This window comes from Bactrocera tryoni, chromosome 3 (genome assembly GCF_016617805.1).
Source record: "Bactrocera tryoni isolate S06 chromosome 3, CSIRO_BtryS06_freeze2, whole genome shotgun sequence".
NCBI lineage: Eukaryota > Metazoa > Arthropoda > Insecta > Diptera > Tephritidae > Bactrocera > Bactrocera tryoni.
The window spans coordinates 1689577-1715802 of NC_052501.1; the positions used below are offsets into that span (position 1 = coordinate 1689577).

The 26226-nt window shown below is 38.6% G+C and overlaps 4 protein-coding genes across 9 annotated transcripts in view; all 4 read right to left on the bottom strand.

Annotated features, from left to right (window-relative positions):
- Positions 1 to 254: 254 nt before the first annotated feature.
- Positions 255 to 11570, bottom strand: LOC120770082 (probable cytochrome P450 301a1, mitochondrial). The gene is made up of 9 exons (XM_040097230.1): positions 11221 to 11570; positions 2988 to 3138; positions 2091 to 2203; positions 1813 to 2006; positions 1558 to 1759; positions 1320 to 1482; positions 1009 to 1257; positions 724 to 936; positions 255 to 463 (listed from the first exon to the last, which is right to left on the bottom strand). The coding sequence occupies exons 1-9, from the start codon at positions 11568 to 11570 to the stop codon at positions 353 to 355; spliced, it is 1746 nt and encodes a 581-aa protein (XP_039953164.1). The 3' UTR covers positions 255 to 352.
- A 5479-nt stretch (positions 11571 to 17049) lies between these two features.
- The window catches only part of LOC120770081 (netrin receptor DCC), a 150275-nt gene continuing 141098 nt past the window's right edge, over positions 17050 to 26226 (bottom strand). The window contains exons 3-12 of one of the 6 annotated variants that reach the window (XM_040097229.1): positions 24047 to 24302; positions 23113 to 23239; positions 22886 to 23041; positions 22606 to 22815; positions 21162 to 22501; positions 20984 to 21087; positions 20763 to 20894; positions 20513 to 20690; positions 17533 to 17699; positions 17050 to 17438 (exon numbers count right to left, since the gene is read on the bottom strand). In XM_040097229.1, the coding sequence (XP_039953163.1) occupies positions 17206 to 17438; positions 17533 to 17699; positions 20513 to 20690; positions 20763 to 20894; positions 20984 to 21087; positions 21162 to 22501; positions 22606 to 22815; positions 22886 to 23041; positions 23113 to 23239; positions 24047 to 24302 (2903 nt within the window). In that variant the 3' untranslated portion in view covers positions 17050 to 17205. Of the gene's footprint in view, positions 17439 to 17532; positions 17700 to 20512; positions 20691 to 20762; positions 20895 to 20983; positions 21088 to 21161; positions 22502 to 22605; positions 22816 to 22885; positions 23042 to 23112; positions 23240 to 24046; positions 24870 to 26226 lie in introns of all 6 variants that reach the window. The other 5 variants (XM_040097228.1, XM_040097227.1, XM_040097226.1 and 2 more) reach the window with 5 other exon arrangements.
- Positions 18536 to 19239, bottom strand: LOC120770083. Its single transcript, XM_040097231.1, has one exon. It carries the CDS (start codon positions 19102 to 19104, stop codon positions 18655 to 18657), a length of 450 nt encoding a protein of 149 aa, XP_039953165.1. The 5' UTR covers positions 19105 to 19239; the 3' UTR covers positions 18536 to 18654.
- On the bottom strand, positions 19328 to 20034 carry LOC120770084. The gene has a single exon (XM_040097232.1). It carries the CDS (start codon positions 19919 to 19921, stop codon positions 19475 to 19477), a length of 447 nt encoding a protein of 148 aa, XP_039953166.1. The 5' UTR covers positions 19922 to 20034; the 3' UTR covers positions 19328 to 19474.

Consider the following 26226-nt stretch of genomic DNA (forward strand, 5'->3'; position numbering starts at 1 on the left):
CCCGTTGAATGGTAGAGTTTGAAAAATACTGGATACGGAATATTTGAAATATTTTTTTATGTTTGAAGTCAGTATATAGAAACCACTACTTTGAATATATTAACAATACAATTTTTATTTTTCTTAAGTATTTTAAGATGTTTTAAATTAATAATGTATTTTTATGCTAAATATAACTTGTACCATAAGTAAAATAAAATATGAATTGCATAATGGAAAATACATATGCATATATGTATATAAATACATATTTCTTTACACATATACATATGTATGTATATATCGAATTCAGCATAAAATCGTGTATACATGAATGCTTAAATATAAAAGTCTTCAAATGCAATGCCAGCGATTATACCGCTCTGGTCATCTTAAACCGTAATGGGCCATCAGGAGCATACATAAACGTCACAGCATAATCCAATGGCTTGTGATTGTATTCCAACTTGTAATTGCGCAGTAACTAAAACAAAAACAAAATTAAGTTTTGAGGTCAGTAATCTTCGAAAATAATATTAGTGGATGTCAACTAATGGCAATATAATGAATATTTTATGAATAATTAATGTACTAGCTGTATCCGGCTGCATTTCTTTGGGCCTTTAAATTTTTATTTTCTTTTTGGACATAATCCTTCGATTACTAACTCTTAATTTGCACATTTTTCGAAATACATTTGATACTGCAAAAAAATTTACATGTTAGAGGTGACTAACTACATACCTTAGCCAGCAGAATTTGCATTTCTAAGTCCGCGAATCGTCTACCCAAACACATTCGTGCGCCATATCCATATGGCAGAGATGCGAATGGATGTAGTTGGTCGCCTGTGCCACCTTGGCTTGCTTTTAACCACCGTTCCGGTTTGAAGGTTTTTGAATCAGAGACGAACTCTTCCATTTGACCGGTGACAAGTGTGGGAAAAACTGCTTGCACCTACATATGTGTAATCAAAATGTAAAAGCTGTCAAAATAGAAATCGAAGTCATTGACACGTTTCATACTTACACCTTTGGGTATCCTGTAGCCACAGATTACTGTATCTTCCTGCAAGGTACGGCCATTTCCGATTACTGTGCTGTACATCCGGAAGACCTCTTTAATAAACGCTTTCAGGTAGTGCATTTGGTCCAGGCGTGGTATCGAGAGTTCGTCGTCTGCTTCGGGTAATAAGCGTTTAAGCTCCTCACGCACTTTTTGTTGTTCGGCAGGGCGCGTTGCCAGCTGATAGAGAATGGAGCACACTGCCATAGAAATCTGTTAAGAAATTCGTGTTGTGATTACTGAGAAATTTCGGATTCGTGCTGAGCGTTCATTACTGTGTCAATTCCTACTAAAATTAGATCCAAAGCCATAATGGTAGCCACCTTTTCATTCTTCTCAGCGAGTATGACTTTTTCCAGCAGCGAGGGTTCCCCGTCACGACTTGGACCTTGCTGTTTCAAACGTTCCGTTGCATTGCCAATATATTTCATGCAAACTCTGATATAATTTTTAATAAATATTTAAGAGATATCTACAATTATTCAAACCTAACACATTAAATGAGTAACTTACTCTACAAAGAAATTCATGTTCTTGACATAGTGTGTCCAAAGTGGTGTAGGGAAATAACGCCAGTATGGAGCCTTCAGCTCAAGGGTCGCCACATTGCGTAGCGCATATTTGGCGGCGTCGATAATCTGTTGTGGTTCAGAGTCTGGCGAAAGATTGGTCTCCAAGCAACCGAGTCTTGTATCGAGGGCAACGCGTCCAATGCCTGGGTATGAAAATGGAGCTGACTGATTAATTCAAGTAATACCACAAACTTACACTCCAATGACCATTTGTGGATTTCATTGTCAAAATCCTCTGGCAGTTCTGAGTTCTCATTCAGAAGCTGTTCGCAGCGTTCTAAAAAGTCATTTGTGACCACTTCCAAAGGCTTCAAGTAACGTCGTATGGTTGACAATTGCAGTACCGGCTTTTGTACACGTGACCGGAACTGACGCCAAGGTTCCCCATGACTGTATCAAAAAATACAACAAAAAGGGATTCTTTCAATAAGCACATTTGTTTCTTTTTAAATATCTACGACTGTCTGTACGTACACGCCCACTACTCCTCCGATATCCTCGAAGAAATCTTTGCGGATTTCACTTTTATATTTCACCAAACTTGGCATGGATGGTCGGAACGGTGTTGCACCTTCATTGCGATAGCACTGCAAAGGAAAAAAATATAAAAATTATATTACGTTTTCCATGAAGTTTGTAACACCCAGAAAGAAATGTCGGAGACCCTATGAAGCATATATACGAATGATCACCGTAAGAGCTGAGTCAATTTAACCAAGCCCATCTATCCGTAAGTCTATCTGTCTATATACATGCGAACTCCCTCAGTTTTTGAGATATCGGTCTGAAATTATTGCACACGTTCTTTTCTCTCCAAAGCCGCTCTTTTCTCGGAACCGCCGATATCGCACCACTGTAGCAAACAGCTGCCATGCAAACTGACCGACCAAAATTAAGATAAAGATCTTTTTGTATAACATCTCTCATATACTATTGCATTATACAATTGCTCTTGTGAAGACTATTTATTATATCTTCGGTGCAGCGGGCGTTTTTTTTGCTGTGAAGAGTACCAAAAAATCTATCCTAAACTCAAGTGAAACTCAAGTCGGCATTTGCTAAAGTGAGACAAGTTGTCTGCTTGCATGACTGAAGAGAATACACATGGGTTCGGCATGGCGACTTTTGATGACTTTAGGCAAATATTAATACATTTAATGAGATTTAAATGACACAAAGCTCAACACAGTTGCGAGTAAATCTGCGAACGCAAACATTCAGATGTGCATGTGTATTCAGATAAGCTTGAGACATTTTCGTTGCTGAAAATGTTGCTTTGAAATAAACAAAAAGTTACTAAATTTTATTTTCGAAAATGAGGACACTCCCGCCATATTCCGCAGAAGCGTGTTCATTTTTTCAAGTACTCACCTTTTCGATTTCGTCGGCATCGTATATGAACAGCAGATCCGGGCGGCCGATGAGGCCACTGAAGCGCACAATGCGTCCATATTGTTCGTGCAAAAGCGACGAGATCTTCGCGACGTCAGATATCGTGTATTGGCCGATTATGGGCATCATTCTGTGTATAGAAAAAAAGCAAAAACAAAAATTAGGAAAATAAATATTTGAAATGTGAGGAGTAGAAGTGTGTGTGCGCAAGTGTTGCAGTGGGCTATGCAATAGGAGGGTGGGTTTGTTACTTCGGTCTTTGGAAAAGCTGGGCACAGTTTGTATGAATCTCACGCATTGCGCAACGCTTATTAGTGGTGCGTGCATAAATTTTATGGCTCAAATTTGCATTAATTGCATTTTGCAAGTGCTGTTATGTTTTATGTGCTCGTAGATACAAAAAAAAGAAGTTAAGTCTGTATTAGAAGTGTGACATATGAGGCACGGACCAAGCGACACCTGAAATGCATCAGAAGAAGGACGTGATATGTATGATATTTTGCCAGAAGTGAAGTCTAAATAATAAATATTGAAATACAACTATGTAAGCTGAACTTTAGGTCGACTGAAAAGTTCCGAAATACCAGTCCAAGGGCAGTTACAGTGTTATCTCTAGCAAAAATTCTTTGGATTTCTGCGAACATGAAGAGCACGCCAAGCAACCTGTAGTAGTTTTGTATTAGAAGTGGGATATATGTATTTAGTACTACAGGCTTTGTCTGGAAAGTAGGACCGATTTTCTTCCTCCGCGACTATACTTCGGATTCGGTAGAGGGCGTTCCTAGCTAACAAACGATCAGCTGGTCAGTTGTCTCCGAGCACTTAGAGAGTCAGGACAAACATTTTCGCGCGACATGTTTCTCTGAGTGGTGCAAGCCGAAAATGCACCGTTCGTTAGAGCAAAGATACGCGATGAAATTCTGTGTTAAACTCGGTAAATCTGCGACAGAGGCGTTTGATGTGATCAAGTAGGCTTACGCAGATGTTGCTTTAGCAAGAAGTGGTGTGTTTCGGTGGCACCAGGCCTTTTTGGAGGGCCGGGAAGAGGTCGCTGATGAAGACCGTGCTAGGAGACCTGCGACTTCGACAAACACCGACAATGTGACTCGTGTGCGCAAAGCTTTGAACTCAGACCGTCGACTAATTATTCGTTTAATTTTCCAGATGTTGAATTTATCAAAATCTGTAGTTCATGACATTGTGACGGAGCACTTAAACATGCGCAAGTTGTACGCGAAGATGGTTCCAAAAGTTCCTACTGACGACCAGAAATTGCGGCGAGTGGAAGTGAGGCAAGAAAATTTGAACATGTGTGAAAGTAACCCTCAATTTTAGAATAACGTAATCACTGGTGACTGGTGGTTCAATAATGTTTTTTAAATCAACTCAGTCCTATTACTCTCCGGACAATCCCTGCACGACTAAAACTTCTCGTTTCGGATACGACTGGAATAATTTTTGTCGCCTATAATAAACAGAAAAAGTGTCAATGCTCCGAGTGAGCAATCAATGAAAATGATGACAAAACTGCATGAATAGGACTTCAAATTGTTCCTGCCCCGTTTTAACCCCAGAGACTTTCAGTTCTTCTAGAATGCCCACGGTAAAGAATCACCAACACTGAGACCAGTGGGAAGTTAAAGATCAATCGTCCAACAGAAAAGGTATCGAAAAGTTGGAGGTCCGCTCAACCTTGCTGCACCTTGAATCTATAAAAATAATCAGGATTGATGTAGTTAATGCATTTGAAATTAGTTGAACTGCGTCAAAGGTTGAAGGTGCCGTTTATTACTAATCTCATTTGAATAATTGCACTTGCAAATACATTCGTCTATATCACGATCGGTAGCAGTTACAAGCTCACTTTGCAAAAAAGTGTGAAGTATTTTATTTGGTTGGGCAGCTCACACTTTTTTACGAGTAAACAATTAACACTTGCAACTAACAACAATAAATTGGCGTTTGCGACTATTTAAGCGAGTGCAAATAACTATTAATATCTTATTGATGATTATTTGGTCACTCAACATCTAGGTGACTAAGTAAGCCACTTGGTAAATTAAACAAGTCGCTTACACGGAGACACGGCCACTGACACCACTGCCGCCAACTGAGCCTCGAAGGTCGTGAGGGCCATAAATATACACTAATATTCAGTTCATCAGCAAGCGGTCAAGTTGATGGCTAGTCAAAGCCATAGATACTCATTGTTGTTGTCGTTGCTGCATTGTGCTGGGCGAGTGCAACGGTGTGACAACGCGTGAATGGGAAGCGCCAGAAGGGCAACCGGCACCGGGCCCAACTAATTCAGAAAACCAGTCCCATTGACAAGCTGCTAATAAACACTGCTGAAGTGGAGGCAGCCAGCCTCTAACTAGTGGAATGCCGAAAAAGGTGTTAAAAAAGCTTCATTTTTGTTGACCTTGAAATATATAATAGGAGTCGGACGAGTGCTAAGTGTGCTAATGAATGTGAATGAGTATTGTTGAAGGCAAATACCGATAAGCGAGTAGTGTTCAATAGGTTACATTCAAGTTGTTTACGTTGTTGTCGTTGTTATTGTTATTGATTGACTTTATCGCATTATAAAGCCTTAGGAAGGCGACCGAAACGTATGCGATGATTAAAACGAAAGATTCTGCCGAAATTGGTTGCACCAAACGTATAAAGACGCGAAATAATGAGTAATGATTTAAAAAAGATTTTTTTATAATTATATATGTTGTTATGTAACATCCCAAAATTTCCATAATTTGTCTATATTAGTCTATATATCTTTATTAGTATTATAAAGTAAATATGTACCATATTGGTCGACCACTTTTTGCCATTTTTTCCGCTAGAGACATTCTTCCATCAGTGTAAATCGAAACTTCGAAATTTCCAGAACGGAGGCATTCTTCCCTTTTTTATACAAAAATTTCAAAATAAAGCGAATTTCTTCATTTTTTTCGCTCATTTTTGAATTGCTGTAACTTTTTTTCAACTTCCCTGAATTCAATTTTTGGTTAAATGAAGCTTAAAATCTCCCCTTTCCAGCACTATATGGTATGACACAATGTGATTGATAGCACTGGAGATGTACGACTGCAACGACATCCTTTGACAAAATACGAAAAGACTTTTTCGACTACCAGAATATATGGTTTTCCAATAGGGATGCTATGATTTCTAAGTGTTGTTTCGTTCATTTTTAATATGTCAAGATATAAAAAAACAAAGTTTAAAAATTATTCAGTTTTATTATCAAAATAATTGCTCTCCAGAAGAAACCTTTCGTTTGCTTTTACCATTTTATGGTCGCAATAATCGACCATCTGTGATCGTTATTCGACTAAGTGTTGGAAACATATTCTTTACACAAGTGCCAATAAGACTAAGACTGGCTTAAAGTAATGAAAATATTGCTGCCGTTCAGGCATGTGTTGCTGAAGACCGAATTTTATCGATTGGGACTGTCTCAAACCACAACAAAACGGATTTTCAGAAAGAATTTGGGCTTGTATCCGTATTGTTCGCACTTAAGAACTGAAGCCATTGGACCACCCTAAACGTCGCTCGCAAATTTGGTGATTTTGACTTGAAACTGCTTGAAAACGATAACGATTGTTTTAGAAAAATCACTCACTTTCATCTGAGTGGTGCGGTAAATAAACAAAACTGTCGATTTTGGTACGATTAAAATCCAGAAAGCTGGTGTGGTTTTTGGTCTGGTGGTATCATCGGTCCGTAGTCCGTCAGTGTCAATGGAGAGCGGTAAAGATCGCTGACTTTTATGACCGCAATTGGAAGCAGTTGATTTTGACTATATGATGCAATTGCGTTTTTACCCACCTCCATAGCGATAAGATTGTTTGATGACGAAGCCATTAAGCCAGAAATGGACCTCATCTGAGAAATTGAATATTTCATGAAAAAGAAAAACAGTAGCCCATGGAGAGTGAAACGTGAGCGGATGAAATGACAAACTTTACTGAACACACTGACAAAATTTGACACAAATCCGTAAACAAACACGGCCGCCACGGACTGTCAAAATCACATCATCCTTTTTGGTAGACATACTTATTTAACTAAAACCATGAATTCTATAAAAAAAAAACTAAACTGTTTATTAAAATGCTTGCCATTTTGATGAGATAACTATTTACATATTCAAAATACGAATTCAAAAATTATTGCGGTAAAAGCAGAAACGAAAGACTACAAACGAAGTGAAAAACATTACTGTTCAATGCTCACACATATGTATATACTTATGTATGTATGTATATACTAGGAGTAAACTTGCTGGAGATGAGATGTAAAGACATACATTATGAAAATAAAAACAAGACCAGAAAAACTACTTTTCAGAATTCCAATATCTCAAGTCAGCGTATGCGCTCGTGTGCTTACACGAAATATAGACGGAATATACCGGTATCTTACTGCGGTTTTGCACACAATTTGGCATGCTGAAAGCCACTACGAGATCACTTTGCAAACGTTGCTGCGTCACCCAACAGGCAGCGACTTACAACTGAAGTATCCACACAGATATTCTCACATAATTGCCGTGTGGACGATGGGTGTGCGGTGCGGTGTGGGGGATTCTCTGCTTTTAAAGAGTAAGGCAAAGATTTATAAAGCCAAATGTTTGCACTGAACTGCGATATTTCACAAAGTTAGACTAGAACTCCACAAATGCAAATCGATTCTATTACCATTTCCTGCAGGGTCTTTTGGTGGCGTGTTCGAAGACTAAATTTTTACCACAAACTATTAAATATACTTGAAAACAAGTACAATCAACGTTTTTTTGGATAATTGTGACAAAGAAACAAAGCAAGTCTGCGCGCACGCGACTGCAAAGGCAGCCCATATAATTACAGAAACTGCATACAATAACAAAAAGGCAGGTGAGCGGCAAACTTTGCTGGCAAAAGTACGCGCGATCATTTTTTGTGTGAATAAATTGCTGAATGCAATAAATCCAGTTTCGATGGCATTCAAGCGCAGCACAAACAAACGCAAAATTGCGAGATATTTTAAGGGAAAGAAAGACAAGAGCTGTAAACCGCCTTTGGACTGCTTCGCCGGATCGGGGTCAAGTTGAAGAGCTGTGCCACAAAGCGCCTCTGCCTGCTATTTGCGCTTATTATGTGTAATGTGGGCGATGATGGCTCGATGGCATTGGTGAAGGCCGCTGTGGCAACTTACTTAACGTGTGTATATGCACACGAATATACAAATGCATGGCTAGGTAAATACCTATGTTTAGTTAATGGCTGAGGTTAGCCTAAAAGCAATTTAAGTGCATGCGTTGCGGCTTGATTTCAAATAAATTTGGAAATTGCCTTTGAAAATAAATTTTTTATATGTACATTTCCTTTAATTGTACGGAGCTCTGAAAATGTTTTGAATAAATTCCCTGCAAATCAACTACTGGTTAAGTCCCTGGTTAGTTACCTAAAAGCGCTAAGAGAATTTTTAAAGTTTCTTAAAGCCCAATTGACAATTCTAACTGAAAACATTGTGTGTGTGTGAACGTTTTTTTTGCCCAAAGGGCTTATGAGACCTACGTAAGCACTCAAAGCGTTTTGCCGATTTGTAAGGGCTTTATTATATAAGAGTTTCAGGTAACACAACAGAGTGGCGTTCTAAGCTGTTAGCACTGACTTCTGAACCTAACAAGCATCAAAACTAAATTTTTCTTACACATGCATACATACAAGTATGTACATTGTTGAAATTTGGTGCAATATATATAATAATACAATGGGAAATTATATTTTGTACTCAAACTCGTCATGTTGTTGTTAATGTAACAGCTTAAATAGTATCTCTAAAGGTTTCATGCTCTTATTCTACTTAATGCATTGTTACTTTAAAGCATACGGCTCGTAATATTTGGTAGTCGAAAAAGTCTTTTCGCATTTTGTCAATAGATTTCGTTGCACTCGTATATCTCCAGAGCTACCAATCATATAATGTTGGAAATGTGAGATTAACCGAAAAACTTAATTCGGAGAAGATGAAAACAAGTGACAGCGGTTCTAAAATGACTGAAAAGAACGAAGAAATTCGCTATATTTTGAAGTTTTCGTATAAAAAAGGGAAGAATTGTACGTAAGCCACCAATGAAATTTGTGAAGTTTACGGAGACGATGCTGTATCAGTTCGTGTAGCACAACAATAATTCGCTCGCTTCCGTTCTGGAAATTTCGATGTGAAAAATGCACCTCGCCCTGGTCAACATAACGTTGAAAAAGTCCATAGCATTATGGAAAACATTGATCAGGACTGTCACATAAGCTGCTATGACATCGCTAAGGCACTTAACATTCATTATCAAATAAAAGGCTGGCTACAAAAAGAAGTTCAATGTTGGGTACCACATGAGTTGTCTGTGAAAAATTCAATGGACCGAATTAACAACTGCGATTCTTTGCTGAAGCAAAATGAAATCGAACCATTCCTGAAGCGAATGGTGACAGGAGACGAAAAGTGGAACAAATACGATAATAAAGTGCAAAACCGATCATGGTCCAAGCGTGGTGAAGCTCAACAAATGGACGCAAAGCCAGGATGCCAGGAGCCAGGAGCCTCGAAAGGTTATGCTGAGTGTTTGGTGAGATTGGAAAGGAACTATCCACTATAAACTGCTTTAGTCTGGTCGAACGATTGATTCGACATTTTATTGTCAACAATTGATGAGATTGAAGCAAACAATCGAAAAAAACGGCCAAAACTGATCAACAAAAAGGGCTTCGTCTTCCATCAGGACAACGCTAGACCACACATCTTTGATGGCTCGACAAAATTTGGAAGAGCTTGGCTGGGAAGTTTTGATGCATCCACCAGAGAGCCGTGACCTTGCACTATCGCGCTGCCATTTCGTTCGGTCAATGCAGAACTCCCTTAATGGAGTAAAGTTGGCTTCAAGAGAAGCAGAAAAGTTTTACACTGATGGAAAAATGTCTCAAGCGAAAAAATGGCAAAAGGTGCTCGACCAAATTGGTACATATTGGGTTCATTAAAGTTCATTATACCTGTAAATATAAAAAAAAGTTGAAGTTTGATTAGAAATACGAAAAACTTTTTCGAAAACCAACTATTACAACAATAAGCCTGGTATTTTGTAAACGAGCGACAAAAGAACACTCACTGAAATGATACAACGCTTGTAAGTCAATAAAGACGATACGTGGCTACTTTTTATTTTCGCCGAGTTTGTTTAAATAATGAGGGATGATGAAGCAATGCGAAATACTAAATTTACCAACAAACGGAGCCAAATTCTGCCAAAACAACAACAAATTTAATAAGGCATGTCTGATGTTATTCAAAGTGTTTAATTTTTATAGTTCAAGACTTTTGAACCTATCTACTAAAATAGACTAATTGATAAATCTCGACGACAAAGTTGAAAATATTCATACATATATACATATATTTGAATTTTTGATATAAGTTTTTATTTTTAAATCTATGCTCATACAAAGCAAAATTTCACACATTAAAGATCTATTACAACAACAAAAATCGTAAAAAAGATCTCTACAAAACCGATTGATTGCTCCATTTATAGCTGTAGAGATCAATTAAGGTACTTTACAATACTACAAACACTTATTATTTACTTTACATCATGTAAGTGTGTGTGTGCAATCCCATAAAATTCCACATAACGCTGATGTGATGTTTTTGCTATGAATTGTACTTTTAATTACACACGCACACAGTCTCACTCGTGATTGTTCACTATGTGCACGAACACACTTTAGAAATGATATAAAGCCCAGGCGAATTACACTTTGACTTCGGATTGTGGAAGAAGTGAAAGCAAGTTCGTCGCTTAAGTCTTTCGTTTTCATTATTTGCAGTGCAAGTTGGCCAAAAATGGAAAAAATTAGCATTTTTCGGCTCTTTCCTTCTACCAAACACAGTTTTTTATATGAGAAATTAGTAAAAAGCGACGCACTCCAATTTACACTACAACAAAAATAAACATAAACGCATGCGCGTGAATGTCGGCATGTAGCGAAGCATGAATGCACTAACTACGCGCTGAAATTTCGGTGAATTGAGCGCAAGTGCCGCGTTAAGTGCCGCTTTAAAGCGAATTCAGACTGCTTATCAGCGCCGCGCTGCCACAATTACAAGCTTTACATGGTTTCGGTGAACATAGCACTATTTAAATGTTTATATGTGTGTTGGAAATACTTACCGCCAGGTGTTGCCCAGTATGGGTATGGGCTTCGGGCCGGGTACCTCGTTGTATGGCAGCGCATTTTGCCACTCGCTCGTCTCATGCACCGCAGCGCCACTGCTGCCGCTTCTACTCGACGTGGCCAAATGTGGACAGGCCATTTCGGGACTGGTGGCCGTGTCCGCCGTCGCGGCAGCACTTGAGTTTTCGCGGACGTTATCCGAAGATACTGCTCCGGATTTGGTGGCAAATGCCTTGTGATCGCCGATCTCGTTGAACTTGGCTCCTGCCACAATGCGGCCGCCAACAACATTACTCTTGACTCTGTTGCGCCACAAATTGACAGACAAACCGCGCACACCGTTCATTGTACAAGCTCTCGTTTTGGTGGCGACCAACACTTGCTTTACTTGCTGCAATTAAGTTTTACTTTTTGCGGTCGGAAGTGAATTTCTTTGCGCGCGACTCGAATACTTCGAAGCAAAAGCTGTCTCTACGCTTACAAACTTGAATATTTGATGTGTGACTGCTGTGCGCTCATCAAAATTCCCAATTCGTCTGAATTAAACGTTCACATAACCGAACAAAGAGCGGTTGAGCTGGAGCCAGCAGAAACACGAAATAAATTACAAATAAAATGTTTGCGGACTAAGTGTCAAATGCGGAGAGGGGGGCACGAAGCGATTATGCACACTTCACAGGCGCTAAAAAAAGCAATTTGGCAAACAACGCACTGTGTCACTGTAACACCCGACGATTCAAAGTCACCACTACCACCACACACCAATTTAATTCAAATTACAACACTTCCCGATCGCAAATCGCACTTTTTATGTTTCACTTTTTCTGCACGGCCAATGGCTCCAGTACCGACTCGCAGTTCCCTTCCGTTGATTCGCTTCGTCAAAACCGATGCCAACTCCACTTTTCGAACGTCTCTCGTCAACTGATTTGAATTTCTTTGGCAATTTTTATGCTGGCCGTAATTGGCTTAATGAAGGCGCAGCTTTTTTACGTGATTCGAAAAGAGCTTTTATCGTAAAGCCACTTTAACGACTTTTATCAACGGCGGATTGTGCTGGGCTTTGTTGAGCTGCCGAATTCGTGTTCCCCACCACGCCATAAAGTCGGATGTGAAACAAATAACTGCCAACTTGAACTCAAATGGATAGATAACTTAGAAGCAGAAAAAATATCTGTCTCTTGAGTGTTGTTATTGGTTAAAAAAAACGAAGTCTGTTCGGGGTAATTATGAAGCGTAGCGTAGAACTCAAAGCCAACGGAGATTTTAAGATGAATTTTGATTTCTATGAGTTCAGAAAGCGATGATAAATATATTTATATACTAAAGCGCACTGAAGGTGCTCTCCAAACATCAGTACACAGTTATTGTGTTAAGAGTAAGACAAGGGACAAGGAGTAGTTTTAGTATGTTACTGACAATCATACTTACTCTTTCAACTGGCTTGAAAAAAATGATATTTTACATAATTCTAAAGAAGATCAGCTTGCGGGTAAGAATTGGCTGCGCTGGTTTTTCAAGGGGCACCCAAATTGAGCGTTACACTCTCCAACGGAAACTCCTTTGACAGTTTTTAATATCCTTGCAAAGGAAATAGACAATTTTAATTATTCAACCAACAATTTTTTTTTTTTAATTTTAATGGACGTCGTGATGTTCCCTCAGTCCATCAAAATTACCCCAAGTAATGTCAAGAAGATTGGTAGCCTTACTTCTGCAGATGGGGGATCTACGATTGTTTGTATGAGTGCAAGTGGAATATTTATTCTACCACCATTTATATTTACACGGAGTAAACGTCCAGATTTTTTGTTAAAAGGAGCGCCGCCAGGATCAATACGAATTTCATCAAACAGGTTGGGTTTAAACATACATTTTTACACTATGCTTTCGGCACTTTATAAAACACGTCAAACCATCAACTGCTTCACCAGTGTTGATCGCCTTGGACGGTTATTCGAGTCATATCAGGAATATTGAGCTTGTTGCTTTTTTCGATGAGTTTTCAGTTGACGAAGATGCAGCATCGCAATCTCCTCCTCGAGTGTCTGAAAGCACTTACGAAGTACCACACTAAATAACATAACCATTGTAGATAGTCCACATTCAATAAGCGACATTTGAAATGAAAATGTAAATCCGTCCAGTTCTAAGCGAATCAGAAACCACATCAAAAGTCATAACACCGATGGAAACATCTCCGGTTCCTATAAAAAACTTAAGACTTCCAATCGTGGCAGCACACCAGGAATGTCCAAGTTCATAACATTTTCGCCTTATAAAAAGTCTTTTAACATTGGAGAATGCATCGAAAAGACTTCTAAGAAAACCAACAGACGCCAGGATATTGATTCGAATGAACCCATTTCTTTCAAGGAAATTAAAAATTAAAAAAGGTGTAGAGGTAAGACTGCTTAAATAAAGATTTTGATTAAATTTTTATTCAAGAATCCAAAAAAACACCAAGATGATTCTGGTGAACCCTGCACTTCCAAACCACTTATGATCAAGAACACTCAGCAACAGAAAAATGTACAGGTAAACCAAAACCACCAAAATGCCTAGCACAATACAATGTATTTTGTTTTTTTCTGAACAAATATATTAAAGTTTTCACGAAGTTTGAGTCAATTTAGCTATGTCCGCATGTCAGTACATACAACTTGTCCCTCAGTTTTTGAGATATCGCTCTGAAATTACGCGCACGGCTTTTTCTCTCCAAGAAGCTGCTGTCGGAACCGCTGATATCAGATCGATAAAATACACTTATAGTACTGACTAGACATCTTCGCGAAATTGGGCATAGATTATTGTCCAAGACAACGGTGCAATCTCCTAACACATTGTTCAGATCGGACTGCTATAGCATATCCAAACTAATCGAACAAAACCAAGTTTTATACCAACTTTGTGAAGGCTTAGGTGTAAGCGAAATTAATGTTTTTAGATTCTCTGGTGTAATATTGCACTTGCCAGCCAAACATAGACGCCTCAGAGAGAATAATCGTGCGTGATCAACTTCAAATCTGTTGGCGAGGAGAGTGTCTTCTCTTTACTTTCGTTATATGATTTTTTTTATTGCCTTTACCTACTAAGTATGAAAACCAATAAAATTTGAATTGTATAAATTATATTTATTATACCTTGTAATTTAACGTACTTTCTTTCACATTTAATTCACAATTTCTTTGCTTGCATTTACTTTGTATAAGTAGAATATTATAATAATTATTATTTAAAGTTATTATAGCTAAGTATGCTTACTTAAGAAGGTAATATTTCTCCATTTTATAAGTGTGTGCTTAATCGAAACGTTCATTTTTAATATACAAAAATGCATTTTGTAATAAAAATCCTCACATACATATATGTATGTATGTATATACTTATAAGAACTGCTCTTTGAATAATAAAAGTAACAAAAGTCTTCATTTTGTTTGCAATTCACCATTCTGCTAATTCCACTTATACCTATGATTACGCTTAACACGAAGTAATACGTAAATATATTTGTTTATAGATAATTATATGATTTTCGAAGTAGAGAAATGTGTGTGTGTGTGTGTATGTATGTGTGTAGGTGTATGATTCGTGCTTCTAAAAAGGGTTAGCAGAGATGTATGGAACTTAATTTGTATTCGAGTAGGTATGGCAAATGTTTATCTCTTTTAGTTTAATTAAATTTAAAATTTTAACTTAATAGGACCTTCAAAATTTCGCTTCTGGTTAGATAATTCTTCATTTGTTGCTTGCACAATAACTGCTTTTTCCAATAACATTTTCAATCGTGTAAATGCGTTGGTCTGGTTTTCAGTGGAAATTATACATTAGATGAGTTTCGTGTACTATATATGTGTGTATGTATTATTTTTACAAATGATATACATGCGTAATTTTTAGTAATATTTAGTGCGCCCATTTATGCACTTGTTAAATGCAAAAAACCGTGAAATTTCTTCAGCTCAACATAAGGCTTTTTAAATGCATAAAAAGTATGTGACTTTGAATGACCTTTGATCATAAGTAATAAAACCTCATATGAAAAGTAACTAGAATACAAAATTTTCATAGCATTGTGCATAAATCAAATACATATGTATATATAGATATATCTAAATAATAAAAATAATTCAAATTTTTAATACAAAACGCTTTTCCAATTGTTTAATTTTTTAGGATTGAGGTTTTATAAACACCCCGAGCGCTGTATTGCCGTAAGTAGTAGATTTGTAGGCATTTTATATTAGTTTCCAAAATTGAATTTATGTTTTGGAAAAATAGCTTAGGGGTAACGAGTTTTTATTTGAACACAAGTTTTGCGAAAATTAAAATAAAGTCTTATTAGAAGGTACATACTAAACATATTACAAAATTTGTGCGCTCAGTAATTCAGGGCTTTTTATGAGCAGTGAAATGGCACTTTTTGTATGGAAATGAAAGAAAACTAAAACGATAGACTCAGTTTGGATGAGGTAAAAACCAAAAAGGTAAATTACACTAATATGAGGAGTTTAATATTAAAAAAAAAAACTAAACATCCAGTTGCGTGAAAAGTTTTTGTAGTTAAATTTTGGTTTACAAGAACACGATATTTTGATATAAATGCACGTTTGTAACTTTAAATCTAGATTAGTTTTTTTTCTTTTAATAAGATTTCAATAGCAAGTAGATGCATATAGCGGCAAGTAATTTCAGTTGTGCATATTTAAATATAAAGTGCAAATACATATACACAAAGTCTGAGATAGTTACATGTACTTTCAATAGTTTAACATGCGTATATAACAATATATGTATATATGTATGTAGTATCCACATATTCTGCCAGCATTTCCCGTTGTTGCAACTGTGAATGCAATGAAGATTTGCGCTATAGCTTTCAGGGATAGATTATTGCGGTCTCTCGCCATAATATTATTAAGTCCGGGAAAGAGTTCTATGGCACTGCAAGGACTTGAATTCAAAACCAACACCTGTTGCAGCCAACACTTTCGTACAACTTTTCAAAGTGAAAGTTAAAGCGCGCAAAATTGAGTGCAAGTCAGAAAAGTAGCTTGAACTAACGCGGGATAGCTCATACTTTACGGCAGCATAGTATTGCTTAGTATATATTAATATGTACTTACAAAGGAGTATGTAAGCTTTCATACATACATGTTAACATTTGAAGGTTTCACATCAGATTTATTTTGTTGTGGCTTCTGCGTATGGTTCAACAATTTGCAATATTAAATTATTTTTATTTTAATTCAATTGTTTCAGCTTCGTTTTCGTTTTCGATTTCGATTTCAGTTTCCTTATTAATATAGCCGTGGCTCTGGTATAATTCCTATTATTTTTACTCAAAAACTTTAATTTTTAATTCATTTGCTTACTCGGTAAAATGTCGATAAATACATATATAGTACATACATATATGACAATGCTCTTACATATAATGGTTATGTACATGTCACGGTTTTTTCATAGATATAAAAATTATAACAAAATCAAGAGCACTCTTAAACACACATTTTTGAAACTTAAGCAGCACTTACACTTAGAAATCAACCAATTCTTAATCATTACGTCCCTTAACGCTTGTACAAAAATCCAATATGACTTTACTTACACGAAAAGATCGGCATTAAATATATATATACGAATGCACTAGCTCTTAAACTTTAAATATTAATGGCAAATAATTAGAATTAGCAGCCAAACATTTTCAAATTCATTTAGCGCATATTCTGTAGAAAACCGCAAATTTAGCACGAAACCAACGAAAGAAAAATGTTAATGTTTTCATTTGTTTGCTTTCATTTTGATTCGCTAAGTTTATCGAGGTTTTTGTTGTTTTTCGTTTTTGTTTTTGAAAACCTTCCATTCATCGTTCAATACTTTTTCCGTTTATGTTGGTTGCGCATTTGTTAATTTTCTTATCTGAAGCACATTTCGGCCTTAGACACTTTCGTATGGCGTGTTTTTATTCCTATTTACTGTTAAACTTCGAATTCATTCGCCGTTATTGCACTCAAGTCCTTCATGAGTCCCTCTAGATTGGCCATTTCTTGGTTCAGCTCTTCGGTTGAGGTGCTTGGCGCTAATCGTTGTATTTCGTCGTTGGAGTGTGCCACAGACGAGCCGCTTTGCAACCGATTCGTGGGCGTGGCAGCTGAGAAGGAGGGCTTCTTGTAGGGCGATTGATTTTGTGGACGTATTGTTACGGCAGGTGCTGAAACAGATGTGAGTAGAACATACATTAGAATTGATGACGATGGAATCGGCATGAAAAGGGTTGCAAAATTATACATTGCCTTGTTACTTACTGTGTTTATTGATGGGTGTCGCAGCGCCCGTTGGGGGTGGACCTGGCACGCTAAAACTCTTCAATGGATGACCACGTTTTGCACTCTCGATAGTTGAAACACCACCGTTGTTTGTGGGGCCACCACCTGGACCAGCACCGCCGACACCATTCGGGTAACCAGGATTGCTGAAACGAATAATACAATTACCACATTATCTCTTATGAATTTCGAAACAGAATAATTAAAATATTTTATTAAAAAATATCTATGAGGTAGTGAGCAGCCAGCGCGAGTCTTTTCGACACCGTTCCTACGACAGTCGGGTCTACGTAACCTGAACGGAACCGAATTTTTATCCGACCAAGAACTGTCAACTCGGCAGAATTCTGCCGCTAAAACAACTGCAACAGCAGCATTTTCTACACTTTTCACCGTGGTCGACCATGAATCTTTTCGCAGTTTGACAACATTATCTGATCTAAAACCAATCAATGATTCATTTATTACATTAAAGATTATAGAACAACCAGTACATGTTTGTGGTACATTTTTGAATAATAATGATCATTTGCTCTCTGCTTTCTTTACAAAATGACCCTATAGGCTAAGAGGCCTTTAATCCAGCTATCACTGTTTACAAGATCATTCCTTAGCTTTTTTTTAATAACCTAATAGGTACGCGTTTTGAGATCTAATGCTGAATGAAAGTTAGTAAAGCTTAGTGAAACGATACCAGAGAATAAAATATGTGGAAGTAGTGTTCTTTTCAAGTTTCTAGTATTTTTCTTGAACTTTACGAAACATTTTTACTTCCATACTGATGTTTAATCAGTCATTAATATTCCTTTAAGACCCACACCCACACATGTCATTGAAGAAATTTCATCGACTTATGAAAATTTGTATTTTGCCTTTGGATTAAAAATATATACACATGTTTGTTTTATATGAATCACTTTATTACCGATTGTCTGCGACCTCGGTAGAATAACAAGTAACATAGGATTGATGAAACACAATAACAGTTTGGGAAAATAGAAGAGGGTTACAACATTAAATTTGCACAAAATTTTGTTCACTGCTCCATCCGTACTGTTCTGACGACGTCACCCATATTATGGTAATCTTCAGAAACCACCTTTACAGTTTTTCTTCTTGAGTGGGCACCGGTGGTAAGAGAAATTTGCATTCAACTGGCGGTTTGCGTTTCTTTCGTCGACGTGCTGTTAAGTAGGAACGCCTTCGCCGCAGTCTCTTCAGTTTTCGCTGCTCCATTGCTATGGTCCGGTACGGCCTCTTTTGCTCGTCTGTCATTGAATTCCATAAACGGCTAGCCGTCTTGACGATGTGAGCACTTACGCGCGGAGACACCGAACCACAATTTGACTGCATTAATTCGCCACCGTTGACCTTCATACGAACCTCGGCTAGGAAATTGAAAAATGGATTACGGGAAGCCGAATGTTCCAAGTGTCGTATGAGTTCACGATGCAGGGTGCTTGGACTGAAGGTGACCCGACGTGTCTTCCGACGCGTCGGTCGCACCAGCGATGTGAATACTTCGCACATTTTGTCCCATATGGATGGCATATCTCGATTATCTCTCCGGATGGATATACGACACAATCGGAAAACAATACAATTCTTTGTTTACAAGACGTACAAACAAAAATCAAAATATAAATATTGTATTTTTTACTGAAATTTCGTCGGCTAATGAAATTTTATATTTCGTTAGACGTTAAAATAAAATTGAAATGATTTTAATGAATTACTTTGCCTCTCTTGAGGAATAACAAGGTAACGTAAACAGAGCAGTATAGAATTGTTTCCAGACTATAACATTTTTATGAAACTGGAGACAATATCAACATTAAATTTGCAGACAATTTAGATATCCACACCATCCGCACTGTCCTGAAGGCGTCAATAACACAATCGCAATCCCCAGAAGTCACATTTACAGATGTTCTTGATGGGTGGGCGGCGGCGGTAAAAGAAATTTACATTCGACTGGCGTTTTGCGTTCCCTTCGCCTGCGTGCAGATAGGTAGGAACGCCTTCGTCGCAGCCTCTTCAGTTTCCGCTGCTCCATTGCAATGCTTCGATATGGCTGTTTTTGTTCATCACTCATAGAATTCCACAAACGGCCTGCTGTCTTGGCGATGCGAGCACTTTCCCGCGCCGACATCGAACCACAGCCAGGGTGCATTAATTCCCCACCGTTGGCTTTCATACGCACTTCGGCTAGAAAGTTGAAAAACGGGTTAGGGGAAGCCGATAGTTTGGTGTGCCGAATGATTTCACGATGTAGGGTGCTTGGACTGAAGGTAACGCGGGTCTTGCGACGCGTCGGCCGAACCAGCAACGTGAATACTTCACACATTTTGTCCCAAATGGCTGTCATGGCTCAACTCACTCACAGGACGGTTGGATGGGCAACACAAACGGGAAACAATATAATTTCTTTGTTTACACAGACGTACAAACAAAAATCAAAATATGAATATTGTATTTTTTACTGAAATTTGGTCGGCTAATGAAAATTTTTATTTTTCTTTAAACATACAAATATAACTGAAATGTTTTTCATAAATCACTTTGCTCCCGGTCTGCCGTCATTGCGAAATCAAGGTGTATTCAATAAGGTGGGATTGACAACCAGGTGAGCTTCACTTTTAGCTTGATTTCACACCAGACAATTTTGCAAAGATAATAGCAATAAACGCACTCATTTTTTAATCACAATATATATTTTCGTTGGCGCTCACTTTAATTTTCTAAAACCATAAATTTAATAAAGTGGTTCGACTTCCCGACCATACACTGATATATTGCCGTATTTTGAGGAAAAGGAGCAAAATGTAATTCGAAAACACAGCTTGATTTGAAAAAAAGAAATCAATTTTTCGAAATACCAAATTAATTAACTTATTAAGGCAATAGTGTCTCTAGGGAATAGTTTTTCAAAGTTTTTTTTTTGCCACTCATTACTTACCAGAAATTACCCTCATAACCGTAGGGATGTTCGGGCGTTTGTGCCAAGGAGCCCGGTTGCTGCGTCAGACTTTGTTGCGAGTGCCCCGTGTCGACAGTCATATGCGAACGATTGGCGGAAATGTTATACTGGGTGCGCGGATACTGTGGTCGTTCCATGGTAGAATTCATTGAAGTGGCTAAAGAGGGCAGAAAACAAGAAATATTTAGGTTTATAACAAAAATATTGGTTTAGTTTGCAAGTAACGTACTCATATAACCGGGTACATAGGATCGTTTGTCGAGCGAATTGGTAACCGGCACTGGCGTATCGACATCGTATTCGTGCACCACAGAACGTGGCAATGTTAAGGCACCGCTACTCGAAGCACCGTCGCTACAAACTAAACGGATTCATTTTATAATTTTCAATGAGCAATTGTTGATATGAAATAATATAAATATTTGAATATAAATAGACTTTGTTGCTTACCAGGAGTGGTGCTGTGAATATTCTTATCAATATTCTTTAACTCCATTTGATCGTGATGTATCCATAGATCTGGGGGCTTCGGAACTCCAACATTTTGATAGCTACTTAAAAAAAATTATATATAACATTAAATAATTTCCTAAACGAGAATCCCAATTAAGAAAAATAGTGCACTCACTCTTCGTACCTCTTCTTGTTGTGATCAGGAGTGGATTGGGGCTTTCGTCGGCACGTTACCACCATGATGACCACAAAAATCAATACTATAAATGCAATCGCACCTGCTACAGAGTATATGATGATCTCGTTACTGATGCCCTTGGCAATCGGTTTTGGTTCCTGCATCACAACCGCCGCCGGAGTCGTGTAAGCCACAAGTGCTGAAAAAGGCGCATTACTGGCGCCTTTCCCCACCCGCGCTTGTACTTTGAAGTAATATGTTGTGTACGGTTTCAAATTAGGCAACATCATCATAGTCTCGTCACCAGCGAATGCCTCGATGGACCAGTCGCGATCTCGTTTCGTTGTATCGGTGGTGTAATAAATGTTGTAGCCGGTTATTTGACCAAGGCTGTGTTTCGGTGGCAGCCATTGTAAAATGACAGTTTGTGGATTCTGTTCATCAGGTCGTACCGTGAGCTCACGTGGTGGTGTAATTGGTACATTTTGGTAGGTGCTATTCAACACTGACATGGACCAAGCCGACTCACGACGCCCCTTCACCACTTTAACAGCGAACTCATACTGTGTGTTCGGACGCAGATCGTTGATCATACAATTGAGATCGGTGGTGTTGTGATATCGAAAACGACTAGAGCCGGAAATGCCAAAACGGACGGTGTAGTGACGATTATCGATGACATGTTGATTTTTACTCAGCATCGTATCTATCCAGTAAACGACAATGGATGAGCTGGACATGGTGATGGCGCGTAGGCCGACAGGCACTTCAAGCGGCATTGGCATATCGACCGGTTCCTCGTCACGTGTTTTGATGTTGTCATAAATTGGTTGACCGTCACCTTTGCTGTTGCGTGCACGCAATGAAACCACATACTCCGTATTTGACTCCAACTTTTTCAATACATAATAGCGTTCGGATTCTTTTAGCTCAATGATGTTTTCATCGGGTATTCCACGACCCCAGCCCAAAACATAACTTCGAATCTTGATTTCATGCTGTTGCGGTGGACCCCAGTGCAAAGCGATGTTATCACCACCCGGATGTATGCCGATCCAAACTGGTTTACCAGGCACCTGTGTTTCATCCAGATCATTTTCCAAAGTCATAACGCGATTCCATTCTGTGAACGGGCCTGAGCCATTCACTGTCATAGCGGCAATTTTTATTTGATACTCCGAGTGTCGCTCCAGTCCCTTCAATTCGAAGTAACGTATATTCGCTGGTGTGCTCTTCACTTGTGGCGTGTCTTTAAGTTTACGATAGCGAATCTTATAGCCGGTGATTTGTCCATTTCGCTCTTCCTCGGCTGGAGGCTCCCAGTGTACTGTGACGGACTGAAATAGGATGAATGTATAAATAAATAAGACACACATGAAAAAAGGTATTAAATACTGATTTTCAAAAAACAACAGTTTATATGTTTAGATTGCAAGCTTACCGTCGAACTCGTTACTTCAAGTGTCACATTATTGGGGGGCTCAGTTGGTGTGGAGGAGTAAGTCTTGACCTTTATTTCATTCGACGGATCGCCCATGCCGTTCTTATTGAAAGGTACCACGCTAATAGTGTAGTCAGTATATGGACGCAGCTCTGAGATCACAGCACTAAGCGTGGTGCTATCATGATACATCTCAGCACCACTGTCATTCTGTGGACAACATAAAACTAAGCATATTTCAGAAAACGCGACTGTATGGTGACTTTTCACGGTTACGAACCTCAGAATAGTAAATCCGGTATTTCATAATCTCTCCATTGGTTACGATCGGAGAATCCCATTTTACAAAAATCTCTCTTTCGCTAGTCGCCAGTCCTTCGACGTTGCGTGGTGGACCAGCAATATTCTCCTCCGGTTGAGTGCGCACCTCCAATACCTAATAAAGTTCAACACAACTTATTTTCATGCAGTTCCTAAGAGAATACGTTTTATTTATGCAGGATGTACCTCTGAAGAATCGCCGGGTCCAAAGTTCGTATTTGCCACCACACGGAATTGATAGGTTTTTCCAGGCAGCAAATTTTGGATATTCACCTGTTGGTCATCGTGCGATTTGGTTACAATTTTCTGTTCGCTACATAAAGAGAAAGCGATTGAGTTCCAAGTAACTGTGGATATGCAAAGACTCTAAATAGTTTTTCATTAAGGGATTTTTGAGCCTTTAGCCAATTTAAATTTCCAGCCATTCCAAGGCTTTTAGGCTGATGTCTACAATATTGTACTGAAATTGCTTCCACGCAAGTGATTATTTATTTGTCGCCCACCCATTACAATTACCGTTAGAAGCGACACAAACAAAGGCCGCAGTGTCTCTTTCAGTGTTTCAGTGTCTGCTTGACTAGATTCGGCGCATTCATGTGCTTTTAATTTGACAAAGTGGAAAAAGAATGCAAAGTGATTGTGGCAAAATGCAGGACAGGAGGGAGAGCGCGGCAAATTGCTTTTGCCAAAACAAGGAAATGCTACTTGGCAATTTCGCAGAAGATGCTGTTAGATGAAGTTATTGAATTTACGGTCGCGCATAAAAGCCGGCAAAGACGGGCTGATTTCGAACGACTTCCGCTGATGACGCCTAAGTGAGGTTTTAGTTGGCTCCCTCACAAGGATAATGGATAAAAAATGGCAGCGATGAAAGTAAAACGGCGTCGGCAATTTGATTTTCATTACTGCCTTGCGGCATAAGCTGTTCTGCTTGCCAATTTAAGTGGCCTTTTCGAATTACATAAGTACTATAAGTGAAGAAATGGCAAAACTATACATTTTACACATGCTCCCCTAATCGAGTATAGAGCCTTCCCTAACTCATTTAACACAAGTGTTAAAGTGAATGGCTAATAATCTAATGAATGAGTCATACTACAAATGACTCTCTTTCACTTACCGTTCGCTATTGCTCATTTTATAAAATACTGTATAAGACACCACTTCGACCGGGTTCTTCTTCGGCTCCATCCAACTGAGTGTTACGAAACGTGGCTTCACTATTTGCGCAACCACGTCGTGTGGCGGTCCCGGTAAACGGCTCAACACAGCACCGTGGATATGTGTAACTCCGCCACCGGATTGGGGAATGTCTACACCGCCGTCTACACTCCCAACGCCAGTTATGCCAATGCTGCCTTCGAGTCCATCTAAATCTGAGGATAAGTAGGAGGAACTTGATGACGCCGCTTGTGAATTGGATGTGGCTGAGGATAATTGTTTCTTATTTTTATTCTTCCACGAGTTCAGTACTTTATTGGGGTCGTCACCGTGATTGTAGGCATCAATGAATTCTTGGTTGTCATTTAAATCGTCATATTCGTCTTCGTCCTCATTGTCTTCGTCATCGTTGTTGCCGTCATCACCGTTAACACCTACGTTGAACTCGTGTGTGCTTGTGGGCAGCTCCATTGAACTGTCCGTATCTTCCATGTCCAACTGTTCGAGGTCTTTCAGTGAGGCAAATTCACCATAGCCATTGTCATTTTGCGGTCTCTCAGGTCGTGGTAATTTTCTGCCTCTCTGTGAGAGTAAACTATCCAGCGCGCTTTTGGAGAGACTACGTGTCGATCCCATTGTATTGTCAATGGCATCGCCGAATGTGTCAAAAGGATCAATCGCCTTAGAGCCGCCCCCCTTGCGTCGGCGCATAGGTGAAGCTGACGGAAGTAATGGAGATTTGGGTGTTTGGGAGGCGGAAGTGTGGTATTTTTTGGATTTGCCTTTGGGGATCAGGTCAGGATGGATGATGGTGGGAATGTGCACATGACGTGTTGGAAATACAAATGCGTGTCATAATATGAAGTGGTGAAAAGAATAAAGGGAAATAAAAAGAAAATCGAAAAGGAAATTAATTTAAAAAAAGTTGAACAGAAAATTTTATAAATATTTTTCAATTTACACATTTATAAAATAAAACAAAATATACAACTTATTAATAAGCAGTGCGAATTTACCGACCAATAAAGAACACATTTAAAGCATATTCCTTTCTTAAAACTTATGCGAAAGTAATAAGCAAAGCAAATAATGTAATATAATTAAAATTAAATACGTTTTGCTATGAGCGGAGGATTGTACAAACTAAATTATGAGTTTTCTAACTTGTGGAAAAAAATTATAAATTAGAGCTCTTGGTATTCGATTAACCGGATTAACCGGATAAGGCATTATTCGAAGGATAATATTCAGTTTGCAGTAACCGGATAGTCGTGAGACGACGACTATTCGAACCGAACATTCGTGTAATCGGTTTTCAGGTTATTAGAATAATTTTCAGAGGCCTAATATAAATGCCGGACTCCTATATTCCTCAATAGTTTCAATAATTTTATAATAATGAGCAAAAACACAATCTTCTATAAGAGTGTACAGCTGGCATATGCTGATTACATTGTTCTCATTGGCCTCAATATCCGCACCGTGAGTTCGGCTATCTGCAGACTGGATAAGGAAGCAAAGCAAGTGGGTCTGGTAGTGAACGAAGGCAAGACGAAATATCTCCTTTCATCAAACAAACAGTCGTCGCACTCGGGACTTGGCTCCCACGTCACTGTTGATAGTCATAACTTCGAAGTCGTAGATAATTTGGGCTATCTTGGAACCAGTATAAAGACCAACAACAATGGGAGCCTCGAAATCCAACGCAGAATAACTCTTGCAGGTGCTATTTCGGACGGAGTAGGCAATTGAGAAGTATAGTCGACGAAAAAAGATCAAACTCTATAAGTCACTCATTATTCCCGTCCTGCTATATGGTGCATAGCTTGGACGATGAGAACATCTGCTGAGTTGACGCGAGTTTTCGAGAGAAAGGTTCTGCGAAAGATTTATGGAACGATGATCTGTACGAGATATACGACGACATTGACATAGTTCAGCGAATTAAAAGACAGCGGCTACGCTGGCTAGGTCATGTTGTCCAGATGGAGAATCAAAGCCTTCATATAAGAAATTGAACCGTTCTGAGTAAAAACTAATGGCAAAGCTGCTATAAAAATATTACGTTGAACCGATTAAATTTCCTTGCTATTCGAGAACTAAACTTTTGAGACAAGTATTTCGACTGCCAGCCATTTT

Bases quoted from the DNA above. Each gene is read 5' to 3' on its own strand.
- LOC120770082 (XM_040097230.1), bottom strand. From the start codon at position 11,570: ATGAACGGTGTGCGCGGTTTGTCTGTCAATTTGTGGCGCAACAGAGTC. The intron at 1,483-1,557 runs GTAAGTTACTCA...AAATTATATCAG, and splicing joins AACATGAATTTCTTTGTAGA to AGTTTGCATGAAATATATTG. The intron at 937-1,008 runs GTAAGTATGAAA...ACACATATGTAG, and splicing joins GCTACAGGATACCCAAAGGT to GTGCAAGCAGTTTTTCCCAC.
- LOC120770083 (XM_040097231.1), bottom strand. From the start codon at position 19,104: ATGCCATCCATATGGGACAAAATGTGCGAAGTATTCACATCGCTGGTG.
- LOC120770084 (XM_040097232.1), bottom strand. From the start codon at position 19,921: ATGACAGCCATTTGGGACAAAATGTGTGAAGTATTCACGTTGCTGGTT.